The following is a 27,885-nucleotide window of genomic DNA, read 5'->3' as shown; positions in this document are numbered from 1 at the left end:
TATCTGAGGCTTTCGTATGGGAGGTTCCTCGGGGAAATCATTCAGCGGGTGCGTCTGACCCATTTATCTGAGGCTTTCGTATTGGGAGGTTCCTCTGGGAAGACATTCAGCGGGTGCGGTGACCCCTGTATCTGAGGCTTTCGTATGGGAGGTTCCTCAGGGAAGACATTCAGCGGGTGCGGTGACCCCTGTATCTGAGGCTTTCGTATGGGAGGTTCCTCGGGGAACACATTCAGCGGGTGCGGTGACCCTGTATCTGAGGCATTGGTATGGAAGGTTCCTCAGAGGAGAAATTCAGCGGGTGCCGTGACCCCTGTATCTGAGGCTTTTTAATGGGAGGTTCCTCAGGGAAGACATTCAACGGGTACGGTGACCCCTGTATCTGAGGCTTTTGTAGAGGAGGTTCCTTGGGGAAGATATTCGGCGGGTGCGGTGACCCCTGTATCTGAGGCTTTGGTATGGGAGGTTCCTCGGGGAAGACATTTGGTGGGTGCAGTGACTCCTGCATCTGAGGCTTTGGTATGGGAGGTTCCTCCGGGAAGACATTCAGCGGGTGCGGTGACCCCTGTATCTGAGGCTTTGGTATGGGACGTTCCTCGTGGAAGACATTCAGCGCGTGCGGTGACGCCTGTATCTGAGGCTTTGGTATGGGAGGTTCCTCGGGGAAGACATTCAGCAGGTGCAGTGAACTCTGTATCTGAGGCTTTGGTATGGGAGGTTCCACGGGGAAGAAATTCAGCGGGTGCGGTGACCCCTGTATCTGAGGCTTTCATATGGGTGGTTCCTCGGGGAAGACATTCAGCCAGTGCAGTGGCCCCTGTATCTGAGGCTTTGGTACGGGAGGTTCCTCTGGGAAGACATTCAGCCAGTGCGGTGACCCCTGTATCTGAGGCTTTCGTACGGGAGATTCCTCAGGGAAGACATTCAGCGGGTGCCGTGACCCCTGTATCTGAGGCTTTCGTATGGGAGGTTCCTCAGGGAAGACATTCAGCGGGTGCGGTGACCCCTGTATCTGAGGCTTTTTTATGGGAGGATCCTCAGGGAAGACATTCAGAGGGTGCGGTGACCCCTGTATCTGAGGCTTTTTTATGGGAGGTTCCTCAGGGAAGACATTCAGCGGGTGCGGTGACCCCTGTATCTGAGGCTTTGGTATGGGAGGTTCCTCAGGAAAGACATTCAGCGGGTGTGGTGACCCCTGTATCTGAGGCTTTTTTATGGGAGGTTCCTCAGGGAAGACATTCAGCGGGTGCAGTGACCCTGTATCTGAGGCTTTCGTGTGGGAGGTTCCTCAGGGAAGACATTCAGCGGGTGCCGTGACCCCTATATCTGAGGCTGTCGTACGGGAGGTTCCTCGGGGGAAGACATTCAGCAGGTGCAGTGACCTTGTATCTGAGGCTTTCGTATGGGAGGTTCCTTGAGGAAGACATTCAGCGGGTGCCGTGACCCCTATATCTGAGGCTATCATATGGGAGGTGCCTCAGGGAAGACATTCAGCGGGTGCGGTGACCCCTGTATCTGAGGCTTTCGTATGGGAGGTTCCTCTGGGAAGACATTCAGCGGGTGCAGTGACCCCTGTATCTGAGGCTTTTTCATGGGAGGTTCCTCTGGGAACACATTCAGCGGGTTCGGTGACCCCTGTATCTGAGACTTTTTTATGGGAGGTTCCTCAGGGAAGACATTCAGCGGCTGCGGTGACCCCTGTATCTGAGGTTATGGTATGGGAGGTTCCTCAAGGAAGACATTCAACGGGTGCGGTGACCCCTGTATCTGAGGCTTTTTAATGGGAGGTTCCTCTGGGAAGACATTCAGCGGGTGCGGTGACCCCTGTATCTGAGGCTTTCGTATGGGAGGTTCCTCGGGGAAGACATTCAACGGGTGCGGTGACCCCTGTATCTGAGGCTTTGATATGGGAGGTTCCTCAGGGAAGACATTCAGCGGGTGCAGTGACCCCTGTATCTGAGGCTTTGGTATGGGAGGTTCCTCGAGGAAGACTTTGAGCGGGTGCGGTGACCCCTGTATCTGAGGGTTTCGTATAGGAGGTTCCTCAGGGAAGACATTCAGCGGGTGCAGTGACCCCTGTATCTGAGGCTTTTGTATGGGAGGTTCCTCGGGGAAGACATTCAGCGGGTGCAGTGACTCCTGCATCTGAGGCTTTGGTATGGGAGGTTCCTCCGGGAAGACATTCAGTGGGTGCGGTGACCCCTGTATCTGAGGCTTTGGTATGGGACGTTCCTCGTGGAAGACATTCAGCGCGTGCAGTGACGCCTGTATCTGAGGCTTTGGTATGGGAGGTTCCTCGGGGAAGACATTCAGCAGGTGCGGTGAACTCTGTATCTGAGGCTTTGGTATGGGAGGTTCCACGGGGAAGAAATTCAGCGGGTGCGGTGACCCCTGTATCTGAGGCTTTCATATGGGTGGTTCCTCGGGGAAGACATTCAGCCAGTGCAGTGACCCCTGTATCTGAGGCTTTGGTACAGGAGGTTCCTCTGGGAAGACATTCAGCCGGTGCAGTGACCCCTGTATCTGAGGCTTTCGTACGGGAGATTCCTCGGGAAAGACATTCAGCGGGTGCCGTGACCCCTGTATCTGAGGCTTTCGTATGGGAGGTTCCTCAGGGAAGACATTCAGCGGGTGCGGTGACCCCTGTATCTGAGGCTTTTTTATGGGAGGATCCTCAGGGATGACATTCAGCGGGTGCGGTGACCCCTGTATCTGAGGCTTTGGTATGGGACGTTCCTCGTGGAAGACATTCAGCGCGTGCGGTGACGCCTGTATCTGAGGCTTTGGTATGGGAGGTTCCTCGGGGAAGACATTCAGCAGGTGCAGTGAACTCTGTATCTGAGGCTTTGGTATGGGAGGTTCCACGGGGAAGAAATTCAGCGGGTGCGGTGACCCCTGTATCTGAGGCTTTCATATGGGTGGTTCCTCGGGGAAGACATTCAGCCAGTGCAGTGACCCCTGTATCTGAGGCTTTGGTACGGGAGGTTCCTCTGGGAAGACATTCAGCCAGTGCGGTGACCCCTGTATCTGAGGCTTTCGTACGGGAGATTCCTCAGGGAAGACATTCAGCGGGTGCCGTGACCCCTGTATCTGAGGCTTTCGTATGGGAGGTTCCTCAGGGAAGACATTCAGCGGGTGCGGTGACCCCTGTATCTGAGGCTTTTTTATGGGAGGATCCTCAGGGAAGACATTCAGAGGGTGCGGTGACCCCTGTATCTGAGGCTTTTTTATAGGAGGTTCCTCAGGGAAGACATTCAGCGGGTGCGGTGACCCCTGTATCTGAGGCTTTGGTATGGGAGGTTCCTCAGGAAAGACATTCAGCGGGTGTGGTGACCCCTGTATCTGAGGCTTTTTTATGGGAGGTTCCTCAGGGAAGACATTCAGCGGGTGCAGTGACCCTGTATCTGAGGTTTTCGTGTGGGAGGTTCCTCAGGGAAGACATTCAGCGGGTGCCGTGACCCCTATATCTGAGGCTGTCGTACGGGAGGTTCCTCGGGGGAAGACATTCAGCAGGTGCAGTGACCTTGTATCTGAGGCTTTCGTATGGGAGGTTCCTCGAGGAAGACATTCAGCGGGTGCCGTGACCCCTATATCTGAGGCTTTCATATGGGAGGTGCCTCAGGGAAGACATTCAGCGGGTGCGGTGACCCCTGTATCTGAGGCTTTCGTATGGGAGTTTCCTCTGGGAAGACATTCAGCGGGTGCGGTGACCCCTGTATCTGAGGCTTTTTCATGGGAGGTTCCTCTGGGAACACATTCAGCGGGTTCGGTGACCCCTGTATCTGAGACTTTTTTATGGGAGGTTCCTCAGGGAAGACATTCAGCGGCTGCGGTGACCCCTGTATCTGAGGTTATGGTATGGGAGGTTCCTCAAGGAAGACATTCAACGGGTGCGGTGACCCCTGTATCTGAGGCTTTTTAATGGGAGGTTCCTCTGGGAAGACATTCAGCGGGTGCGGTGACCCCTGTATCTGAGGCTTTCGTATGGGAGGTTCCTCGGGGAAGACATTCAACGGGTGCGGTGACCCCTGTATCTGAGGCTTTGATATGGGAGGTTCCTCAGGGAAGACATTCAGCGGGTGCAGTGACCCCTGTATCTGAGGCTTTGGTATGGGAGGTTCCTCGAGGAAGACTTTGAGCGGGTGCGGTGACCCCTGTATCTGAGGGTTTCGTATAGGAGGTTCCTCAGGGAAGACATTCAGCGGGTGCAGTGACCCCTGTATCTGAGGCTTTTGTATGGGAGGTTCCTCGGGGAAGACATTCAGCGGGTGCAGTGACTCCTGCATCTGAGGCTTTGGTATGGGAGGTTCCTCCGGGAAGACATTCAGTGGGTGCGGTGACCCCTGTATCTGAGGCTTTGGTATGGGACGTTCCTCGTGGAAGACATTCAGCGCGTGCAGTGACGCCTGTATCTGAGGCTTTGGTATGGGAGGTTCCTCGGGGAAGACATTCAGCAGGTGCGGTGAACTCTGTATCTGAGGCTTTGGTATGGGAGGTTCCACGGGGAAGAAATTCAGCGGGTGCGGTGACCCCTGTATCTGAGGCTTTCATATGGGTGGTTCCTCGGGGAAGACATTCAGCCAGTGCAGTGACCCCTGTATCTGAGGCTTTGGTACGGGAGGTTCCTCTGGGAAGACATTCAGCCGGTGCGGTGACCCCTGTATCTGAGGCTTTCGTACGGGAGATTCCTCGGGAAAGACATTCAGCGGGTGCCGTGACCCCTGTATCTGAGGCTTTCGTATGGGAGGTTCCTCAGGGAAGACATTCAGCGGGTGCGGTGACCCCTGTATCTGAGGCTTTTTTATGGGAGGATCCTCAGGGATGACATTCAGCGGGTGCGGTGACCCCTGTATCTGAGGCTTTTTTATGGGAGGTTCCTCAGGGAAGACATTCAGCGGGTGCGGTGACCCCTGTATCTGAAGCTTTGGTATGGGAGGTTCCTCAGGAAAGACATTCAGCGGGTGTGGTGACCCCTGTATCTGAGGCTTTTTTATGGGAGGTTCCTCAGGGAAGACATTCAGCGGGTGCAGTGACCCTGTATCTGAGGCTTTCGTATGGGAGGTTCCTCAGGGAAGACATTCAGCGGGTGCCGTGACCCCTATATCTGAGGCTGTCGTACGGGAGGTTCCTCGGGGGAAGACATTCAACAGGTGCAGTGACCTTGTATCTGAGGCTTTCGTATGGGAGGTTCCTCGAGGAAGACATTCAGCGGGTGCCGTGACCCCTGCATCTGAGGCTTTCATATGGGAGGTTCCTCTGGGAAGACATTCAGCGGGTGCGGTGACCCCTGTAGCTGAGGCTTTTTCATGGGAGGTTCCTCTGGGAACACATTCAGCGGGTTCGGTGACCCCTGTATCTGAGGCTTTTTTATGGGAGGTTCCTCAGGGAAGACATTCAGCGGCTGCGGTGACCCCTGTATCTGAGGTTATGGTATGGGAGGTTCCTCAAGGAAGACATTCAACGGGTGCGGTGACCCCTGTATCTGAGGCTTTTTAATGGGAGGTTCCTCTGGGAAGACATTCAGCGGGTGCGGTGACCCCTGTATCTGAGGCTTTTTTATGGGAGGTTCCGCTGGGAAGACATTCAGCAGGTGCGGTGACCCCTGTATCTGAGGCTTTTTTATGGGAGGTTCCTCGGGGAAGACATTCAGCGGGTGCAGTGACCCCTGTATCTGAGGCTTTGGTATGGGAGGTTCCTCGAGGAAGACTTTGAGCGGCTGCGGTGACCCCTGTATCTGAGGGTTTCGTATAGGAGGTTCCTCAGGGAAGACATTCAGTGGGTGCAGTGACCCCTGTATCTAAGGCTTTTGTATGGGAGGTTCCTCGGGGAAGACATTCAGCGGGTGCGGTGACCCCTGTATCTGAGGCTTTCGTATGGGAGGTTCCTCAGGGAAGACATTCAGCGGGTGCAGTGACCCTTGTATCTGAGGCTTTGGTATGGGAGGTTCCTCGGGGAAGACATTCAATGGGTGCGGTGACCCCTGTATCTGAGGTTTTGGTATGGGAGGTTCCTCAGGGAAGACATTCAGCAGGTGCGGTGAACTCTGTTTCTGAGGCTTTGGTATGGGAGGTTCCACGGGGAAGAAATTCAGCGGGTGCGCTGACCCCTGTATCTGAGGCTTTCATATGGGTGGTTCCTCGGGGAAGACATTCAGCCAGTGCAGTTACCCCTGTATCTGAGGCTTTGGTACGGGAGGTTCCTCTGGGAAGACATTCAGCCGGTGCGGTGACCCCTGTATCTGAGGCTTTCGTACGGGAGATTCCTCGGAGAAGACATTCAGCGGGTGCCGTGACCCCTGTATCTGAGGCTTTCGTATGGGAGGTTCCTCAGGGAAGACATTCAGCGGGTGCGGTGACCCCTGTATCTGAGGCTTTTTTATGGGAGGATCCTCAGGGAAGACATTCAGCGGGTGCGGTGACCCCTGTATCTGAGGCTTTGGTATGGGAAGTTCCTCAGGAAAGACATTCAGCGGGTGTGGTGACCCCTGTATCTGAGGCTTTTTTATGGGAGGTTCCTCAGGGAAGACATTCAGCGGGTGCAGTGACCCTGTATCTGAGGCTTTCGTATGGGAGGTTCCTCAGGGAAGACATTCAGCGGGTGCCGTGACCCCTATATCTGAGGCTGTCGTACGGGAGGTTCCTCGGGGGAAGACATTCAGCAGGTGCAGTGACCTTGTATCTGAGGCTTTCGTATGGGAGGTTCCTCGAGGAAGACATTCAGCGGGTGCCGTGACCCCTATATCTGAGGCTCTCGTTTGGGAGGTGCCTCAGGGAAGACATTCAGCGGGTGCGGTGACCCCTGTATCTGAGGCTTTCGTATGGGAGGTTCCTCTGGGAAGACATTCAGTGGGTGCGGTGACCCCTGTATCTGAGGCTTTTTCATGGGAGGTTCCTCTGGGAACACATTCAGCGGGTTCGGTGACCCCTGTATCTGAGGCTTTTTTATGGGAGGTTCCTCAGGGAAGACATTCAGCGGCTGCGGTGACCCCTGTATCTGAGGTTATGGTATGGGAGGTTCCTCAAGGAAGACATTCAACGGGTGCGGTGACCCCTGTATCTGAGGCTTTTTAATGGGAGGTTCCTCTGGGAAGACATTCAGCGGGTGCGGTGACCCCTGTATCTGAGGCTTTCGTATGGGAGGTTCCTCGGGGAAGACATTCAACGGGTGTGGTGACCCCTGTATCTGAGGCTTTGATATGGGAGGTTCCTCAGGGAAGACATTCAGCGGGTGCGGTGACCCCTGTATCTGAGGCTTTGGTATGGGAGGTTCCTCGAGGAAGACTTTGAGCGGGTGCGGTGACCCCTGTATCTGAGGGTTTCGTATAGGAGGTTCCTCAGGGAAGACATTCAGCGGGTGCAGTGACCCCTGTATCTGAGGCTTTGGTATGGGAGGTTCCTCGTGGAAGACATTCAGCGCGTGCAGTGACGCCTGTATCTGAGGCTTTGGTATGGGAGGTTCCTCGGGGAAGACATTCAGCAGGTGCGGTGAACTCTGTATCTGAGGCTTTGGTATGGGAGGTTCCACGGGGAAGAAATTCAGCGGGTGCGGTGACCCCTGTATCTGAGGCTTTCATATGGGTGGTTCCTCGGGGAAGACATTCAGCCAGTGCAGTGACCCCTGTATCTGAGGCTTTGGTACGGGAGGTTCCTCTGGGAAGACATTCAGCCGGTGCGGTGACCCCTGTATCTGAGGCTTTCGTACGGGAGATTCCTCGGGAAAGACATTCAGCGGGTGCCGTGACCCCTGTATCTGAGGCTTTCGTATGGGAGGTTCCTCAGGGAAGACATTCAGCGGGTGCGGTGACCCCTGTATCTGAGGCTTTTTTATGGGAGGATCCTCAGGGATGACATTCAGCGGGTGCGGTGACCCCTGTATCTGAGGCTTTTTTATGGGAGGTTCCTCAGGGAAGACATTCAGCGGGTGCGGTGGCCCCTGTATCTGAGGCTTTGGTATGGGAGGTTCCTCAGGAAAGACATTCAGCGGGTGTGGTGACCCCTGTATCTGAGGCTTTTTTATGGGAGGTTCCTCAGGGAAGACATTCAGCGGGTGCAGTGACCCTGTATCTGAGGCTTTCGTATGGGAGGTTCCTCAGGGAAGACATTCAGCGGGTGCCGTGACCCCTATATCTGAGGCTGTCGTACGGGAGGTTCCTCGGGGGAAGACATTCAACAGGTGCAGTGACCTTGTATCTGAGGCTTTCGTATGGGAGGTTCCTCGAGGAAGACATTCAGCGGGTGCCGTGACCCCTGCATCTGAGGCTTTCATATGGATGGTTCCTCTGGGAAGACATTCAGCGGGTGCGGTGACCCCTGTAGCTGAGGCTTTTTCATGGGAGGTTCCTCTGGGAACACATTCAGCGGGTTCGGTGACCCCTGTATCTGAGGCTTTTTTATGGGAGGTTCCTCAGGGAAGACATTCAGCGGCTGCGGTGACCCCTGTATCTGAGGTTATGGTATGGGAGGTTCCTCAAGGAAGACATTCAACGGGTGCGGTGACCCCTGTATCTGAGGCTTTTTAATGGGAGGTTCCTCTGGGAAGACATTCAGCGGGTGCGGTGACCCCTGTATCTGAGGCTTTTTTATGGGAGGTTCCACTGGGAAGACATTCAGCAGGTGCGGTGACCCCTGTATCTGAGGCTTTTTTATGGGAGGTTCCTCGGGGAAGACATTCAGCGGGTGCAGTGACCCCTGTATCTGAGGCTTTGGTATGGGAGGTTCCTCGAGGAAGACTTTGAGCGGGTGCGGTGACCCCTGTATCTGAGGGTTTCGTATAGGAGGTTCCTCAGGGAAGACATTCAGTGGGTGCAGTGACCCCTGTATCTAAGGCTTTTGTATGGGAGGTTCCTCGGGGAAGACATTCAGCGGGTGCGGTGACCCCTGTATCTGAGGCTTTCGTATGGGAGGTTCCTCAGGGAAGACATTCAGCGGGTGCAGTGACCCCTGTATCTGAGGCTTTCGTATGGGAGGTTCCTCAGGGAAGACATTCAGCGGGTGCCGTGACCCCTATATCTGAGGCTGTCGTACGGGAGGTTCCTCGGGGGAAGACATTCAGCAGGTGCAGTGACCTTGTATCTGAGGCTTTCGTATGGGAGGTTCCTCGAGGAAGACATTCAGCGGGTGCCGTGACCCCTATATCTGAGGCTCTCGTTTGGGAGGTGCCTCAGGGAAGACATTCAGCGGGTGCGGTGACCCCTGTATCTGAGGCTTTCGTATGGGAGGTTCCTCTGGGAAGACATTCAGTGGGTGCGGTGACCCCTGTATCTGAGGCTTTTTCATGGGAGGTTCCTCTGGGAACACATTCAGCGGGTTCGGTGACCCCTGTATCTGAGGCTTTTTTATGGGAGGTTCCTCAGGGAAGACATTCAGCGGCTGCGGTGACCCCTGTATCTGAGGTTATGGTATGGGAGGTTCCTCAAGGAAGACATTCAACGGGTGCGGTGACCCCTGTATCTGAGGCTTTTTAATGGGAGGTTCCTCTGGGAAGACATTCAGCGGGTGCGGTGACCCCTGTATCTGAGGCTTTCGTATGGGAGGTTCCTCGGGGAAGACATTCAACGGGTGTGGTGACCCCTGTATCTGAGGCTTTGATATGGGAGGTTCCTCAGGGAAGACATTCAGCGGGTGCGGTGACCCCTGTATCTGAGGCTTTGGTATGGGAGGTTCCTCGAGGAAGACTTTGAGCGGGTGCGGTGACCCCTGTATCTGAGGGTTTCGTATAGGAGGTTCCTCAGGGAAGACATTCAGCGGGTGCAGTGACCCCTGTATCTGAGGCTTTGGTATGGGAGGTTCCTCGTGGAAGACATTCAGCGCGTGCAGTGACGCCTGTATCTGAGGCTTTGGTATGGGAGGTTCCTCGGGGAAGACATTCAGCAGGTGCGGTGAACTCTGTATCTGAGGCTTTGGTATGGGAGGTTCCACGGGGAAGAAATTCAGCGGGTGCGGTGACCCCTGTATCTGAGGCTTTCATATGGGTGGTTCCTCGGGGAAGACATTCAGCCAGTGCAGTGACCCCTGTATCTGAGGCTTTGGTACGGGAGGTTCCTCTGGGAAGACATTCAGCCGGTGCGGTGACCCCTGTATCTGAGGCTTTCGTACGGGAGATTCCTCGGGAAAGACATTCAGCGGGTGCCGTGACCCCTGTATCTGAGGCTTTCGTATGGGAGGTTCCTCAGGGAAGACATTCAGCGGGTGCGGTGACCCCTGTATCTGAGGCTTTTTTATGGGAGGATCCTCAGGGATGACATTCAGCGGGTGCGGTGACCCCTGTATCTGAGGCTTTTTTATGGGAGGTTCCTCAGGGAAGACATTCAGCGGGTGCGGTGGCCCCTGTATCTGAGGCTTTGGTATGGGAGGTTCCTCAGGAAAGACATTCAGCGGGTGTGGTGACCCCTGTATCTGAGGCTTTTTTATGGGAGGTTCCTCAGGGAAGACATTCAGCGGGTGCAGTGACCCTGTATCTGAGGCTTTCGTATGGGAGGTTCCTCAGGGAAGACATTCAGCGGGTGCCGTGACCCCTATATCTGAGGCTGTCGTACGGGAGGTTCCTCGGGGGAAGACATTCAACAGGTGCAGTGACCTTGTATCTGAGGCTTTCGTATGGGAGGTTCCTCGAGGAAGACATTCAGCGGGTGCCGTGACCCCTGCATCTGAGGCTTTCATATGGGAGGTTCCTCTGGGAAGACATTCAGCGGGTGCGGTGACCCCTGTAGCTGAGGCTTTTTCATGGGAGGTTCCTCTGGGAACACATTCAGCGGGTTCGGTGACCCCTGTATCTGAGGCTTTTTTATGGGAGGTTCCTCAGGGAAGACATTCAGCGGCTGCGGTGACCCCTGTATCTGAGGTTATGGTATGGGAGGTTCCTCAAGGAAGACATTCAACGGGTGCGGTGACCCCTGTATCTGAGGCTTTTTAATGGGAGGTTCCTCTGGGAAGACATTCAGCGGGTGCGGTGACCCCTGTATCTGAGGCTTTTTTATGGGAGGTTCCGCTGGGAAGACATTCAGCAGGTGCGGTGACCCCTGTATCTGAGGCTTTTTTATGGGAGGTTCCTCGGGGAAGACATTCAGCGGGTGCAGTGACCCCTGTATCTGAGGCTTTGGTATGGGAGGTTCCTCGAGGAAGACTTTGAGCGGGTGCGGTGACCCCTGTATCTGAGGGTTTCGTATAGGAGGTTCCTCAGGGAAGACATTCAGTGGGTGCAGTGACCCCTGTATCTAAGGCTTTTGTATGGGAGGTTCCTCGGGGAAGACATTCAGCGGGTGCGGTGACCCCTGTATCTGAGGCTTTCGTATGGGAGGTTCCTCAGGGAAGACATTCAGCGGGTGCAGTGACCCCTGTATCTGAGGCTTTGGTATGGGAGGTTCCTCGGGAAAGACATTCAATGGGTGCGGTGACGCCTGTATCTGAGGTTTTGGTATGGGAGGTTCCTCAGGGAAGACATTCAGCAGGTGCGGTGAACTCTGTATCTGAGGCTTTGGTATGGGAGGTTCCACGGGGAAGAAATTCAGCGGGTGCGCTGACCCCTGTATCTGAGGCTTTCATATGGGTGGTTCCTCGGGGAAGACATTCAGCCAGTGCAGTTACCCCTGTATCTGAGGCTTTGGTACGGGAGGTTCCTCTGGGAAGACATTCAGCCGGTGCGGTGACCCCTGTATCTGAGGCTTTCGTACGGGAGATTCCTCGGAGAAGACATTCAGCGGGTGCCGTGACCCCTGTATCTGAGGCTTTCGTATGGGAGGTTCCTCAGGGAAGACATTCAGCGGGTGCGGTGACCCCTGTATCTGAGGCTTTTTTATGGGAGGATCCTCAGGGAAGACATTCAGCGGGTGCGGTGACCCCTGTATCTGAGGCTTTGGTATGGGAAGTTCCTCAGGAAAGACATTCAGCGGGTGTGGTGACCCCTGTATCTGAGGCTTTTTTATGGGAGGTTCCTCAGGGAAGACATTCAGCGGGTGCAGTGACCCTGTATCTGAGGCTTTCGTATGGGAGGTTCCTCAGGGAAGACATTCAGCGGGTGCCGTGTCCCCTATATCTGAGGCTGTCGTACGGGAGGTTCCTCGGGGGAAGACATTCAGCAGGTGCAGTGACCTTGTATCTGAGGCTTTCGTATGGGAGGTTCCTCGAGGAAGACATTCAGCGGGTGCCGTGACCCCTATATCTGAGGCTCTCGTTTGGGAGGTGCCTCAGGGAAGACATTCAGCGGGTGCGGTGACCCCTGTATCTGAGGCTTTCGTATGGGAGGTTCCTCTGGGAAGACATTCAGTGGGTGCGGTGACCCCTGTATCTGAGGCTTTTTCATGGGAGGTTCCTCTGGGAACACATTCAGCGGGTTCGGTGACCCCTGTATCTGAGGCTTTTTTATGGGAGGTTCCTCAGGGAAGACATTCAGCGGCTGCGGTGACCCCTGTATCTGAGGTTATGGTATGGGAGGTTCCTCAAGGAAGACATTCAACGGGTGCGGTGACCCCTGTATCTGAGGCTTTTTAATGGGAGGTTCCTCTGGGAAGACATTCAGCGGGTGCGGTGACCCCTGTATCTGAGGCTTTCGTATGGGAGGTTCCTCGGGGAAGACATTCAACGGGTGTGGTGACCCCTGTATCTGAGGCTTTGATATGGGAGGTTCCTCAGGGAAGACATTCAGCGGGTGCGGTGACCCCTGTATCTGAGGCTTTGGTATGGGAGGTTCCTCGAGGAAGACTTTGAGCGGGTGCGGTGACCCCTGTATCTGAGGGTTTCGTATAGGAGGTTCCTCAGGGAAGACATTCAGCGGGTGCAGTGACCCCTGTATCTGAGGCTTTTGTATGGGAGGTTCCTCGGGGAAGACATTCAGCGGGTGCGGTGACCCCTGTATCTGAGGCTTTGGTATGGGAGGTTCCTCAGGGAAGACATTCAGCGGGTGCGGTGACCCCTGTATCTGAGGCTTTGGTATGGGAGGTTCCTCGGGGAAGACATTCAACGGGTGCGGTGACCCCTGTATCTGAGTCTTTCTTATGGGAGGTTCCTCGGGGAAGACATTCGGAGGGTGCGGTGACCCCTGTATCTGAGGCTTTGGTATGGGAGGTTCCTCAGGGAAGACATTCAGCGGGTGCGGTGACCCCTGTATCTGAGGCTTTCGTATGGGATGTTCCTCGGGGAAGACATTCAGCGGGTGCGGTGACCCCTGTATCTGAGACTTTGGTATGGGAGGTTCCTCAGAGAAGACATTCAGCGGGTGCGGTGACTCCTGTATCTGATGCTTTGGTATGGGAGGTTCCTCGAGGAAGACATTCAGCGGGTGCGGTGACCCCTGTATCTGAGGCTTTCTTATGGGAGGTTCCTCGGGGAACACATTCACCAGGTGCAGTGACCCCTGTATCTGAGGCTTTCGTATGGGAAGTTCCCCAGGGAAGACATTCAGCGGGTGCGGTGACCCCTGTATCTGAGGCTTTGGTATGGGAGGTTCCTCGGGGAACACATTCAGCAGGTGCAGTGACCCCTGTATCTGAGGCTTTCGTATGGGAAGTTCCTCAGGGAAGACATTCAGCGGGTGCGGTGACCCCTGTATCTGAGGCTTTGGTATGGGAGTTCCTCAGGGAAGACATTCAGCGGGTGCGGTGACCCCTGTATCGTATCTGAGGCTTTGGTATGGGAGGTTCCTCGAGGAAGACATTCAGCGAGTGCGGTGACCCCTGTATCTGAGGGTTTTGTATAGGAGGTTCCTCGGGGAAGACATTCAGCGGGTGCAGTGACCCCTGTATCTGAGGCTTTTGTATGGGAGGTTCCTCGGGGAAGACATTCAGTGGGTGCAGTGACCCCTGTATCTGAGGCTTTCGTATGGGATGTTCTTCAGGGAAGACATTCAGTGGGTGCGGTGACCCCTGTATCTGAGGCTTTGGTATGGGAGGTTCCTCGGGGAAGACATTCAGCGGGTGCGGTGACCCCTGTATCTGAGGCTTTCGTATGGGAGGGTCCTCGGGGAACACATTCAGCAGGTGCAGTGACCCCTGTATCTGAGGCTTTCGTATGGGAAGTTCCTCAGGGAAGACATTCAACGGGTGCGGTGACCCCTGTATCTGAGGCTTTTTTATGGGAGGTTCCGCTGGGAAGACATTCAGCAGGTGCGGTGACCCCTGTATCTGAGGCTTTTTTATGGGAGGTTCCTCGGGGAAGACATTCAGCGGGTGCAGTGACCCATGTATCTGAGGCTTTCGTATGGAAGGTTCCTCGGGGAAGACATTCAACGGGTGCGGTGACCCCTGTATCTGAGGCTTTGGTATGGGAGGTTCCTCAGGGAAGACATTCAGTGGGTGCGGTGACCCCTGTATCGTATCTGAGGCTTTGGTATGGGAGGTTCCTCGAGGAAGACATTCAGCGAGTGCGGTGACCCCTGTATCTGAGGGTTTCGTATAGGAGGTTCCTCGGGGAAGACATTCAGCGGGTGCAGTGACCCCTGTATCTGAGGCTTTTGTATGGGAGGTTCCTCGGGGAAGACATTCAGTGGGTGCAGTGACCCCTGTATCTGAGGCTTTTGTATGGGAGGTTCCTCGGGGAAGACATTCAGTGGGTGCAGTGACCCCTGTATCTGAGGCTTTCATATGGGAGGTTCCTCGAGGAAGACATTCAGCGGGTGCCGTGACCCCTATATCTGAGGCTCTCGTTTGGGAGGTGCCTCAGGGAAGACATTCAGCGGGTGCGGTGACCCCTGTATCTGAGGCTTTCGTATGGGAGGTTCCTCTGGGAAGACATTCAGTGGGTGCGGTGACCCCTGTATCTGAGGCTTTTTCATGGGAGGTTCCTCTGGGAACACATTCAGCGGGTTCGGTGACCCCTGTATCTGAGGCTTTTTTATGGGAGGTTCCTCAGGGAAGACATTCAGCGGCTGCGGTGACCCCTGTATCTGAGGTTATGGTATGGGAGGTTCCTCAAGGAAGACATTCAACGGGTGCGGTGACCCCTGTATCTGAGGCTTTTTAATGGGAGGTTCCTCTGGGAAGACATTCAGCGGGTGCGGTGACCCCTGTATCTGAGGCTTTCGTATGGGAGGTTCCTCGGGGAAGACATTCAACGGGTGTGGTGACCCCTGTATCTGAGGCTTTGATATGGGAGGTTCCTCAGGGAAGACATTCAGCGGGTGCGGTGACCCCTGTATCTGAGGCTTTGGTATGGGAGGTTCCTCGAGGAAGACTTTGAGCGGGTGCGGTGACCCCTGTATCTGAGGGTTTCGTATAGGAGGTTCCTCAGGGAAGACATTCAGCGGGTGCAGTGACCCCTGTATCTGAGGCTTTTGTATGGGAGGTTCCTCGGGGAAGACATTCAGCGGGTGCGGTGACCCCTGTATCTGAGGCTTTCGTATGGGAGGTTCCTCAGGGAAGACATTTAGCGGGTGCGGTGACCCCTGTATCTGAGGATTTGGTATGGGAGGTTCCTCGGGGAAGACATTCAACGGGTGCGGTGACCCCTGTATCTGAGTCTTTCTTATGGGAGGTTCCTCGGGGAAGACATTCGGCGGGTGCGGTGACCCCTGTATCTGAGGCTTTGGTATGGGAGGTTCCTCAGGGAAGACATTCAGCGGGTGCGGTGACCCCTGTATCTGAGGCTTTCGTATGGGATGTTCCTCGGGGAAGACATTCAGCGGGTGCGGTGACCCCTGTATCTGAGACTTTGGTATGGGAGGTTCCTCAGAGAAGACATTCAGCGGGTGCGGTGACTCCTGTATCTGATGCTTTGGTATGGGAGGTTCCTCGAGGAAGACATTCAGCGGGTGCGGTGACCCCTGTATCTGAGGCTTTCTTATGGGAGGTTCCTCGGGGAACACATTCACCAGGTGCAGTGACCCCTGTATCTGAGGCTTTCGTATGGGAAGTTCCCCAGGGAAGACATTCAGCGGGTGCGGTGACCCCTGTATCTGAGGCTTTGGTATGGGAGGTTCCTCGGGGAACACATTCAGCAGGTGCAGTGACCCCTGTATCTGAGGCTTTCGTATGGGAAGTTCCTCAGGGAAGACATTCAGCGGGTGCGGTGACCCCTGTATCTGAGGCTTTGGTATGGGAGTTCCTCAGGGAAGACATTCAGCGGGTGCGGTGACCCCTGTATCGTATCTGAGGCTTTGGTATGGGAGGTTCCTCGAGGAAGACATTCAGCGAGTGCGTGACCCCTGTATCTGAGGGTTTTGTATAGGAGGTTCCTCGGGGAAGACATTCAGCGGGTGCAGTGACCCCTGTATCTGAGGCTTTTGTATGGGAGGTTCCTCGGGGAAGACATTCAGTGGGTGCAGTGACCCCTGTATCTGAGGCTTTCGTATGGGATGTTCCTCAGGGAAGACATTCAGTGGGTGCGGTGACCCCTGTATCTGAGGCTTTGGTATGGGAGGTTCCTCGGGGAAGACATTCAGCGGGTGCGGTGACCCCTGTATCTGAGGCTTTCGTATGGGAGGTTCCTCGGGGAACACATTCAGCAGGTGCAGTGACCCCTGTATCTGAGGCTTTCGTATGGGAAGTTCCTCAGGGAAGACATTCAACGGGTGCGGTGACCCCTGTATCTGAGGCTTTTTTATGGGAGGTTCCGCTGGGAAGACATTCAGCAGGTGCGGTGACCCCTGTATCTGAGGCTTTTTTATGGGAGGTTCCTCGGGGAAGACATTCAGCGGGTGCAGTGACCCCTGTATCTGAGGCTTTCGTATGGAAGGTTCCTCGGGGAAGACATTCAACGGGTGCGGTGACCCCTGTATCTGAGGCTTTGGTATGGGAGGTTCCTCAGGGAAGACATTCAGCGGGTGCGGTGACCCCTGTATCGTATCTGAGGCTTTGGTATGGGAGGTTCCTCGAGGAAGACATTCAGCGAGTGCGGTGACCCCTGTATCTGAGGGTTTCGTATAGGAGGTTCCTCGGGGAAGACATTTAGCGGGTGCAGTGACCCCTGTATCTGAGGCTTTTGTATGGGAGGTTCCTCGGGGAAGACATTCAGTGGGTGCAGTGACCCCTGTATCTGAGGCTTTCGTATGGGATGTTCCTCAGGGAAGACATTCAGTGGGTGCGGTGACCCCTGTATCTGAGGCTTTGGTATGGGAGGTTCCTCGGGGAAGACATTCAGCCGGTGCGGTGACCCCTGTATCTGAGGCTTTCGTATGGGAGGTTCCTCGGGGAAGACATTCAGTGGGTGCGGTGACCCCTGTATCTGAGACTTTGGTATGGCAGGTTCCTCAGGGAAGACATTCAGCGGCTGCGGTGACCCCTGTATCTGATGCTTTGGTATGGGAGGTTCCTCGAGGAAGACATTCAGCGGGTGCGCTGACCCCTGTATCTGAGGCTTTCGTATGGGAGGTTCCTCAGGGAACACATTCAGCAGGTGCAGTGACCCTGTATCTGAGGCTTTGGTATGGGAAGTTCCTCAGGGAAGACATTCAGCGGGTGCAGTGACCCGTGTATCTGAGGCTTTGGTATGGGAGGTTCCTCAGGGAAGACATTCAGCGGATGCGGTGACTCCTGTATCTGAGGCTTTGGTATGGGAGGTTCCTCAGGGAAGACATTCAGCGGGTGCGGTGACCCCTGTATCTGAGGCTTTCGTATGGGAGGTTCCTCTGCTGAATAAGGACAAGCTGAATGGCCCGGGTGAGGGCAAGCAAGTAGTTTTGTATCTGATATGTCAATGTCGCTTCAAGCCATTTGCCCTAGTACAGAAGCTGGATGGACCCATAACTTCTTTCAGTAGCGGCTTCACGATAGCAGATTCTGGTTCTTTTGGTACCACTCCTGAGGCCACAGGAACTTTAGAGACTAGTTTGGTGTCTGCCAAAGTTAGCCTATGTAGTCTATCGTCTTGGAGCGATCATGATGCTTTGTTGGTAGCAAATAGTTTTGTTAGTTGTGCAGTGCTTAATTTGTAAAAGAAAATAAACGCTGGGGCGCAAATATTTTCTAACACGCCCATGACACATCAGGTTGGGCAGCTCCCCGCCCACTATTGCCACCACTCACTGCCAAGATATACGGGGTTAAAGCTGCAACTCCCACCGGCTTATTGTGGTTGACGGATGTACTCAGTCACTGCGGCAGATGTGTGATTTACAAATACCAATCAACATACACATAAAATAACATGCTCGTCGTGTCTTGACATGAGACACATGTTTAAGTGTGTCTTTAAACACAATCACCATTTACCTTTTGCTCTGATTCTATAGGTGTTTATAATGTGACTGGCAGTTACAATAATAAAGTTGACAAAACTCAACATCACAATCAACCTGAGTCTGAGAGAATAAGTACCGGGGCTCAGAAATAAGTGCCAGGGCAGAGCCTGGATCACAGGAACGTGAGCTGCTCCTCAGTGGAAAAGAATTCCGTACCCTCCTCAATTTCTTAGAGAAGAAGAAAGACAAGGAATGAAAAGTTCTGACATTGCAGAATTATCCTTATTTACGAATTTAGTATTCATTAATTCATTCAAGATATCTAAAACTTCTTTTTTGAGGTATTTGAGGCATTTTACGCTCTTCAAGTGAAAAATTGCCATTTTGTTTTTTAAATGATGGTTTAAGAAATCAAATGTTATGAATCATTGGAGCAAATATCATTGCCGCATTAAGATCGGGGCCACAACTGCACCTCAGTCTTGAGGGACAATCTCTGTTGGCCGAGTTTATTTGTGAGCGATTTATCAGAAGTATTTTTCGGTTTCTTAGATATTGCGCCTCATTTCCTGTGGTCATTCTGCCAAGCTATTTTGCCATTATCACCCATCAGTTTAGCGGTTGGCAGGGCAGCATTATCCCGAATACAGAGTCTACATGGGGGTTTGGAGGAGTTACCTCTGGGGGTAAATTGAGCCATGTTGAATCCTCCATTGGTCTGGAGGAAATACGCCCAGCCGAGTGCAAGAGGTATTGCCTCTGATTGTCCTCCAGACTTCAAACATGGCAAGGAGGTCAACATATTTTAAGTGTACCGCCACACTCATAAGGGAGTCTTTAATGTATTAAATGGAGCCAGTCGGTCTGAAAGGTGCTCCTCACCCTGTGATCTGCACTGGCGCCTTGTGAAGGTCCACAGACATTTGACATGTTAGAGCATTTACAGGACTCAAGGAATTTGGATGGTGGTGTCTGGGGACTACCTGGGACCATGGACCCCCTCCATGTACAGCGCTGGCCTTATGAGTTGTGTTAAAGCTACAGCTAGTGCAGATCACGGGTGCTGTGATTCACAAGTGTTTTCCACTTCGAGCGAAGGACTCCCGCCCTACGACCTGCCCGGCTGCCGATCTGAATGTGGAGATTGCGGCCTTTGCCGCAGTGATTGCTGACCATCCTGTGTGCGAACCTTCTTGGCTATGCACATATATGTTAGGTGCAGAATTGCCTGCAATTGCAGCAGAAGCTCCCACTAGTGCACACCGCGGCCTTGGCTGCATTGCGAGTTTTCCTGCTTGAAGGAAATTGCTCCCATGCAGTTAACGCTACGGGGTCGCGGTAGACTGCCGAGACGGCGACTTTACTTCAGTGGTCGAAGTGTAAGAAAAGAAGTAGTGGAACTATGTTCCCTGCTAGCCTGCCCCACTCCTCACAAACCCCATCACCACACCGCCTCCCACACACAATTGAAACCCCCAAACACATTTGCTTATTGAAATCTCCAAACACATTTGCTTGCTGTTTAAGGGAGAATGTTCAGGGCAGTTCACTGAAAGTGCAAGTTTCAACCTCTTCCTACACTGTTATTTCAAAACGAAACCGTTCTGAAACGGCTTCTTTTTAAAATAAAAGCATAGGAGCTGTAAAACTTAATTAAAAAAAGTAGGGGAGTACCGCTCCCACCCGCTCCCGCTCACTTCGACCACTGCTTTACTTACAGTTTGTGCTGGAGTCCCAGCTCGTGCCAGGCGTGGCACCTCTGATGGCGCCCAGTGAGTGTGTGCACACTGTCCTATGGCCCACACAAGTCTTCATTTTTACGGGTTGCAAAGTCCACTGACTGCCTGGGGCCTTCTGTGACTGATGGCGCTCCCTGTAGTGCGTAGGGCACTGCGAGAAATACTGTTCATTCCTCATAAGACGTTCACAGGGCGTTGGTTTCTGCAGAGCTGCGCCTTGATGTTCTCAAGCCCTGCTGTAGAAAGGGCACTCAGGCTGGGAAGGGGGGATTAGAAGGATGGGGACAAGGTCTTCCCCTCTCCCCTACTCTATCAATGGGCTTTATTGGTATTGATTTGTTTTATCCGCGTTCCCCCTATCAAAAGAGCAAACGCCGTTTCCTCACATAGCACCCAAACTTTGGAATGCCCTACCCAACGCACTCTGAGCTGAACCCTCACTATCCACCTTTCGAAAAACCCTCAAAACTACTCTGTTCAACTAGCTCCACTCCCACACTTGTTTATCACATAACTAGGTTTACTGCATCCTATGTAACCATTAAGCTGTAATGTAACCACTGCTTGCTATGTAACCTCCAAGCATTCTGTATCCCCTGTAACCAGCAAGATCCTCTGTAACAGCGCCACAATGCCTAAGGGCTGCTGCACGCTTAAAACATGCCAATAAATAACTAAATAAATTAAAGGCTATATATGTATTTATGAATTATTAATGAGCTCGAAGCTGGATATGAAGCAATGGAGCACCGTACAGCAAGGGTACAACATTTGGATACAATTAAAAGACTGGACTATTAGTGTTATTGGGATAAAGCAGTATGCTGGTGTTGCCGGCATGGGCGGTCTACTTTAACCCTTAAGTGCCCTCATGAGATATGATTGCATACTCATTTTGCATTCAACGTTTGTAAAGCTCCTTAATGAAGTAATAAATAATACATTATAAATTCCTCTTTATTTTAGGGAGGATCCTGTTGAAACATCTGGCACAGAGGTGTGCATACACCATGGCTTATAAGGGGTTAATAAAAATAACATTTAATGACAGCACTACCGCCCAATGGAGGCTTGCAAAAGCAGACGCTGCAGCCCTGCTTGAACCTAACATTACTCTGCTGCCCTCTTTTGACAGGTAGAGGTAACTGTAGCCCAGGCTATGATGAGAGGACAAAGCTGGGCCATGCAGATTAACTCCCAGAGGAGCACAGTCTTCACCCAACTGGAATTCAACCTTCCACACCACCATTACAATCAGCATACAGTTCCTAGTAGGCCTTAAGAACTTTCATGTACATGTGGCGCCCTGATGTCTGTGGGCTCCGGCGCGGTAATATAAATAAATAAATAAATAAATGGAGCAACAGACCAAAGCCACCCTCATTTAGGAGTGCATGCAGTTCCTCCCAACTTTCCTGTCTATAGATCCCATCTGTTCATGGTTGTTCAGGGTCTTGGGAACAGTTGGAGGATTGTGTGCTCACCTGCTCATTTGGGCATCACTTGAATACACTGAGCTTTGCAGCAAGGCCCCAGAGATGGAGCTTAAGCTTCCAGGAAATGGAAATGGAAGAGGGGCTCTGCACAGAGTCCTGCCTTCCCTTTCCGTGGCTGCCATGTTTATTGAGTTGTTTTTTGTTTGAAATAATGGTTCACAGGCTCGCAGAAGCCTATTACTTCACACAGGATCGTTGCTCTCAGCACCCAGGTTAGCAAACCTGAGGTACTAATAGCAATAATCACCCCATTTCCTGGGCTGGATCCGGAGGAAACTGCGTAGGGCCTGTCTTAATAGGCATACGGCTGAGGCTGCTGGTATACTTAAGCTCTGCAAAATACAAAATTATTAAAATCGGGCCAATCCTCCTCATTTTGTAGGCCTGGCCAGGCCATTTTTGCTACACTTTTCGGGAATCTTTTTCTCTCACTTACAGCACTTGGCCTACCTCTAACCTCACCACAATTTCTAGATAGGAATTTGTCACCATCCCTCATTATACAGGTCATCCAAAAAAAAGCCTCTGCTTCACAATATACAGAGCTTGAAATATCAAATGTGTTTAGTATTCTGTGTTTTTGGACTGAGGATATGTTCTGTTTCCTTTCTTTTCAGCAACAGCAAGACCGAGAGCGTGGAAAACTGAACCCGAGGCCTGGAAAGGTAAGAGAGTGGTGTGTCCTCCGGGCTCTCATGCGTGGCTCTGTGCCCCATCTTGAGAACCTGCACTATACTAGATTGGCACACCAGGCTTTCAGGAAATGTACTAGTATGATAGGTTCCTACATCACAAATCTAGTAAAATAGATCATAGTTATGACAATACCGCTGCAACTAAGCCTATGGCGCTGCTGTGCGTGCCTTACTCTTTATTCAGAACAATATGTGCATTGTTTTGCATCATGAATCGCTCTGTGGGCCTAATTCACAGAAGCAGTTTATAATGGCAAAACCCCCATTGGAAAACGCTCTTTGAATCAGGGCCTGTGTGTATATTTGACCTCCTCGGTGCATGAAGGTTGCTGTATGTTCTGCGCAACATGGGTTGGCACTAGCACCTTCCTTTGTCAGGTGCTAGAGATGAACACAGAAATAGACATAATAGAAATCTACCCCTTTTTAAGGTGCAGATGTACCTATCGCTACTCCCCAAACAGCCCATGTTACCACAAGGAACTCTTTGTCACAACTGCATAGGTAAGGTGAAGGTGAAGTCAATGGCGGGCAGAGGGAGTACAGCGGGGGAAAGCAAGGGCAGAGTAGATGTTGAGAAGAAAAGGCAGAGGATACACAGATGAGAGTGAGTAGCAAGGGAGTGGGAGAGGAAGGCATTAGAAAGATCTGGAGCAATTGGTGGTAGGGAGGTTAACGTGGAGAGAGTAGATATAAAGTGGGACAGTAGCAGGATTTAGGGTAGGGCAGGTATAAGTAGTGTTGGGTTGGGCAGAGCCCACAATGATTCCTTATGGGAATTTAGGACGAACCTAGACGGCCTTAACCCTTAAAAAGCATTGTCATTGTCCACCTCATGATCAACAGTGACCTTTTCATGTGCGGCGAAACAAGGAATGCCCGGTTTTCGGATTGCTGTGCAGCAGCCTGTCATGTCTGAAGGACGGCAGTGCCTATTTCTTCGTGTCAGCGATGCGGGCACCATGCATTGCATAAGGATGAAAGCCCACAGGCAGCCAAGCCCCTCTTTACTGGTAGTAGAAAATCCTTGGAAAGTGGTTGCTAGGACTTCTATCACCGGGGTAACATGCCATCAGATGTCCTCATCAACTAAACAAGCACCCCCCTCAAATCATACACCGGACCCAAGTCAAACCTGGGACAGTACGGATTGTGGAACAATAAAACATCCACACACCCTGAGCCAAGCCTACTAACCTTCTAACCCCCCCACGCTTCTTCTCCTCTCACGCACACCGCCCATGTATTATGCACGCCCATAAGGGTCAGCCATACTATAATTTATAATTGTTCTTTATTATAGTTGTTCTTTTATAAGTCGCTTAATACCAGAGATTGGTTTCTAAGTGTGGGTTGGGGATGCAAACCGGGGTTGCGCTGTGTTGTCTTGCTTCCAAGACAAACAAGTTGCCCCTGAGCTATCCCCCCTCCCTATACACATAAACACACAAGCCACACACCCGCCACAAGAACATACAGCCGAAAACAACAAACAACCCACACACTGGACATTACCCCCCTGGACACAACAAGCCGAGTTCACACCACAAAACACACCGAGAAAGACGACAGGCACAGACGCCAGTTTCTCCTGGTTCTGCAAGCATCAACAGATTATCCTATCCCTCTTTCCACACTAACCGATCCCACCTACTTTCTTACAGAGCCCTGTTAGCGCCTGGAGACCTGTGCGCGGCATAAGCCTGGAGACCTGTGAGCAGTATAAATCAACATACCATAGCGTGACCTCTTCCCATTGTTTCGCCCCGAGGATAAGCCAGATTCGACTTTCTGCAGAAAGCTGAAACTGGAAAAGCAAGAGGGAGACGGCATGCTTAGGTGCCTTGCAGACTGCATTTTGTTGCAGAGTGGGAGCTGGTCAGAGTGTTCTAGGGTACAACATCATAGAGAACTCGTCTCTCAATCCCCAAACCCAGCCTAATTGCTGCTAACGATAGTCGCACCTTCAACCCCATTGGGCCTCATTTCCCAAGTCCCCAGAATGCAAACAATGGTACAAGCCAGAGGCGTAAAAGTGTGATGCCTGCCATAGCACCATTTTTCGAGCTCATTGGCATTTTTGTGTTTTTGGGGGGTAAGAGTGGTGTACAAAATGGAATGTCTGCGTCGGCCATGAGTGTACACTCTTGCTTCAGAAACCACATGGCATTTCATGCTGGTGTAAAACCAATGGATACCGATGAAATCCGCCTTCGCAGGTGCAATTGTCTCGAAGTGTGATCTATAATGTAACTTTAGTTCTGGGGGGGGGGATATGCATGGTGCGCAGAAAGTATGTATGCAACGTGTTAAGCATTTTTGTATGCACTGTAAAAAATTTCTGAAATTTCCAGCATGGAGGGGGTGATACAGATCAGAATTATTGAACCTTCCACCCCCACCCACTCCGTGTCGTGAACTCATCAGCTTTTCGGCTCTCAAACAGAATCTGCATATGTGTTTCATCTGCAAAAAGCCAGCAGTCTCCATAGGAATCTTGTAAATGCTGCCCACCGTGCATGGGCGTGGAGGCATTTGATATCTGCGTTGTTACTGGATGTGCATCCACTAAACCACAAAACCTCATGACAGTGTCTTCAAAGCACACTTCTTGTATTGGTAGTTTGCTTTCCATATAATATTTAAATATAGGTTTTTGGGTTAAAAGGTGCACACCTTTTATACTTTGCCACCAGCGTACTAGGAAAATCTCCTATAGCTGTTGTTTTCTTCTTTTCGGGTATTGATGATTCATTTTGGGATAGACAATGCTCATTTCTAGTTTGAATTTTCTTCTATTAGGAAGGCCAGTTGAATTAAATGTGCATATTTTACTTTAGGATACGTTCAGTCCCAGTGCGTATGTTAATGACCCCTCACACTTTTTTCTGGACTTGAGCCCTATTGATGACTTTTGAAGACCTGCGGAATTGCTTACTTTGGCTGCCTCAGTACCTTTCCAGTAAATAGGTTATGTTAAGAATGCACTATCCTGCAGCAACAGTCCTTTACCCTGTCTGTCCCTGCCCTTAGATCCTTGGACCGTGCAGGCACTTTAAGGTATGTTTTCATTGCTTACTGGTGATCTTCATTACTCTTTGCCCTGCTCGTCACAGTACTTTCTTTTGAGGTGCCCATCTGTACAAATGATTCAGCTCACTCGGTCGGCTATTCCAAAATAGGCCTCACTCCTGATATAGCTACAACCATAATATTAACAGTTAAAATTCAGATATTGAATGTCATTTTATTTGATCCCCACAGACCTGAATTAATGTGACATCATTTTCTGTGATGCAAATAAAGGGGCCTCACACATTTTTTGCCGCCCCTGGCCCTGCAAATCCTAGGCCCAGCTGGCCTGTGCCTTCTCCATACTCACAGTGATGCGATATCAAGACCTTCCTTTCCTTTCTCAGGATGTAAGTCATGGTGGGTAAGGTATGCAGGGATCTCCCTTTTTCTCTTGCTGTCTAGGAATGAGGAAGCTGGTTTGCCTTAAATGATGTTGTGCGCTTTGCTGACATCTCACGAGACTTGCTTTGTTTTGAGCTAAGAGGATCTCCTGTCGCCCTGCCCCATTGCTCTGCTTGCGGCATGCACCCTATCCATCTTCTATCTGTAGTGTGTTTGCTGGTGATCCATGTTCACACTGTCGGTGTGCCATACAAAGTACCCTGCCGTTCTGCTAGTTTGCCCTCAAAGTCCTCCACCCCCTCCTCTTCTCAGCGTAAGGGTGAGTGTGATCTCTCGACTCTGGGTGCTTGAGGCTTCTCTCTTGTTATTCTCTCTAGTCTCCGGAGGGTGCTGTCAGCTTGGCTGTCAGCATGTACTTATCTGTCATTGACACTGGTCTTCATGACTCCAGCACTCACCCATTAGTGGAGCTAAATATTATCATAGTTAGCATCTCTCCTCCTTTGCCTTGAGTGGAGAATGCTTTTTTAGGCTCCACCCTCCAATTTATAAACTTGTCTTTCCTCCCGTGCCCTTGACTTTCTGCTTTGCTCATCTCTCACCTCCAGACTGCAGGCTTTGTCTGGTGAAGATGGCCTGCCACTCCTTTCTCTGTTTACTGCTAGTATCTGTTCAGGGCTGCGCTGGAGTCTGTGAAGGCAGCTCCTTAGCATAGCAAGCTCTCCCTCTGGTATCCTTAAGGACAAGGTCCCTGTCGGTACTTGGGCACTTTTTCCCCTAAGGATCCCTTATAAGTGATTTTTTCCTCCAGTCCCATGATGTTCCACCGTCCACCCATTTCTTTTTAGTTCAGGAACTCTGGTTGAAGGTATTGCTTGTGCCATTGGGATTGGAGGATAGCTCAGGGGCAACGCATTTGTCTTGGAAGCAAGACAACGCTTAGCAACACAAGTTTGAACCCCGGTCTCACGCTTAGAAACTGTTCTCCGGTATTAAGTATGTTATAAAAGAACAATTATAATCCAATTTACTACCTGCACCATAAGTAATTAGTTTGACAGAATGTGTCTTGACAAATCTCTCTTGATCTTTCGGGGCCTCAACAATGCTGCCAATTGATGCATATGTTCACCATCACAACTATGCGTGAAAACTCTGAACTCAGAATGAAGTTTTGAGGACTTCAGGAGTTTGATTGGCAAGTCCTTGGAAATGTACCCTGGCTTCAGACACACCTTTCACACTGATATTTGTTTTTCTGTTTAATTCTCTACATCGTTTTGAAAACCATGTTGGGGTGCATTATATGTTCAGCACTGGGATTGATATTGGAAATTTACAGTGGAATTTCCTGATTCCTATTGACCTGGAATCAGGTGGATTAATGCTCTGTTGCTGTTGACTTGACTCTGCATCCTTGCTGACTACTGTCAGCGTCAGTGTGACCGTTCTACAGAAGTTCATCAGTGGTTGGGAGGCTCTGACTCCTAATCCTCACTGAATACAATGCTCCGTCCGCATGACCTTCCTTCACCTTTTCATCAGTGATAAGGTGCTCTGACTCCTGATCGTCAAGGAATGATGTAGTGTTAACATGACCGTCCTTCAGATCTTCATCATTACTTGGGAGATCTGATCCTCAGTGAATGAGATTTTCCGGAAGCATGACCGTTCTTCAGGTCTTCGTCATTACTTGGGAGATCTGATCCTCAGTGAATGAGATGTTCTGGAAGCATGACCTTCCTTCACATCTTCATCAGTACTTGGGAGATCTGATCCTCAGTGAATGAGATGTTCTGGAAGCATGACCGTCCGTAAGGTCTTCATGAGAGGTTGGGATCCTCTGATTCCTGATCCTCAATGAATACTAATGGAGTGTCAGTGTGACCGCTCTCCTGATCTTCATCAGTGGTTACGAGCTCTGACTCCTGATACTCACTGAATACTGAAGAGTGTCAGTGTTACCGCCCTCCTGAGCTTCATCAGCTGTTAGGAGCTCTGACTCCTGAGGCTCGCTGGCTACTGATGGAGTGTCAGTGTGACCGCCCTCCTGATCTTCATTAGTGGTTAGGAGCTCTGCCTCCTGAGGCTCACTGGCTACTGATGGAGTGTCAGTGTAACCGCCCTCCTGATCTTCATCATTGGTTAGGAGCTCTGACTCCTGAGGCTCACTGTCTACTGATGGAGTGTCAGTGTGACTGCGCTCCTGATCTTCATCAGTGGTTAGGAGCTCTGACTCCTGAGCTCACTGGCTACTGATGGAGTGTCAGTGGGACCGCCCTCCTGAGCTTCATCAGTGGTTAGGAGCTCTGACTCCTGAGGCTCACTGGCTACTGATGGAGTGTCAGTGTGACCGCCCTCCAGATCTTCACACTGGCTACTGATGGAGTGTCAGTGTGACCGCGCTCCTGATCTTCATCAGTGGTTAGGAGC

General features: G+C 51.8%; 1 protein-coding gene across 3 annotated transcripts in view; it reads left to right on the top strand.

The window, feature by feature from the left end:
• The window catches only part of CRYBG2 (crystallin beta-gamma domain containing 2), a 723,752-nt gene that overhangs the window by 529,551 nt on the left and 166,316 nt on the right, over nt 1-27,885 (top strand). For all 3 annotated transcript variants that reach the window (XM_069622850.1, XM_069622849.1, XM_069622851.1), the window contains exon 5: nt 21,958-22,005. In XM_069622850.1, coding sequence (XP_069478951.1) covers nt 21,958-22,005 — 48 coding nt within the window. The remainder of the gene's footprint in view (nt 1-21,957; nt 22,006-27,885) is intronic.

This window comes from Ambystoma mexicanum, chromosome 11 (assembly GCF_040938575.1).
Source record: "Ambystoma mexicanum isolate Mex_15411 chromosome 11, UKY_AmexF1_1, whole genome shotgun sequence".
Classification (NCBI taxonomy): domain Eukaryota; kingdom Metazoa; phylum Chordata; class Amphibia; order Caudata; family Ambystomatidae; genus Ambystoma; species Ambystoma mexicanum.
This window is presented reverse-complemented; position numbering and strand designations above follow the sequence as displayed.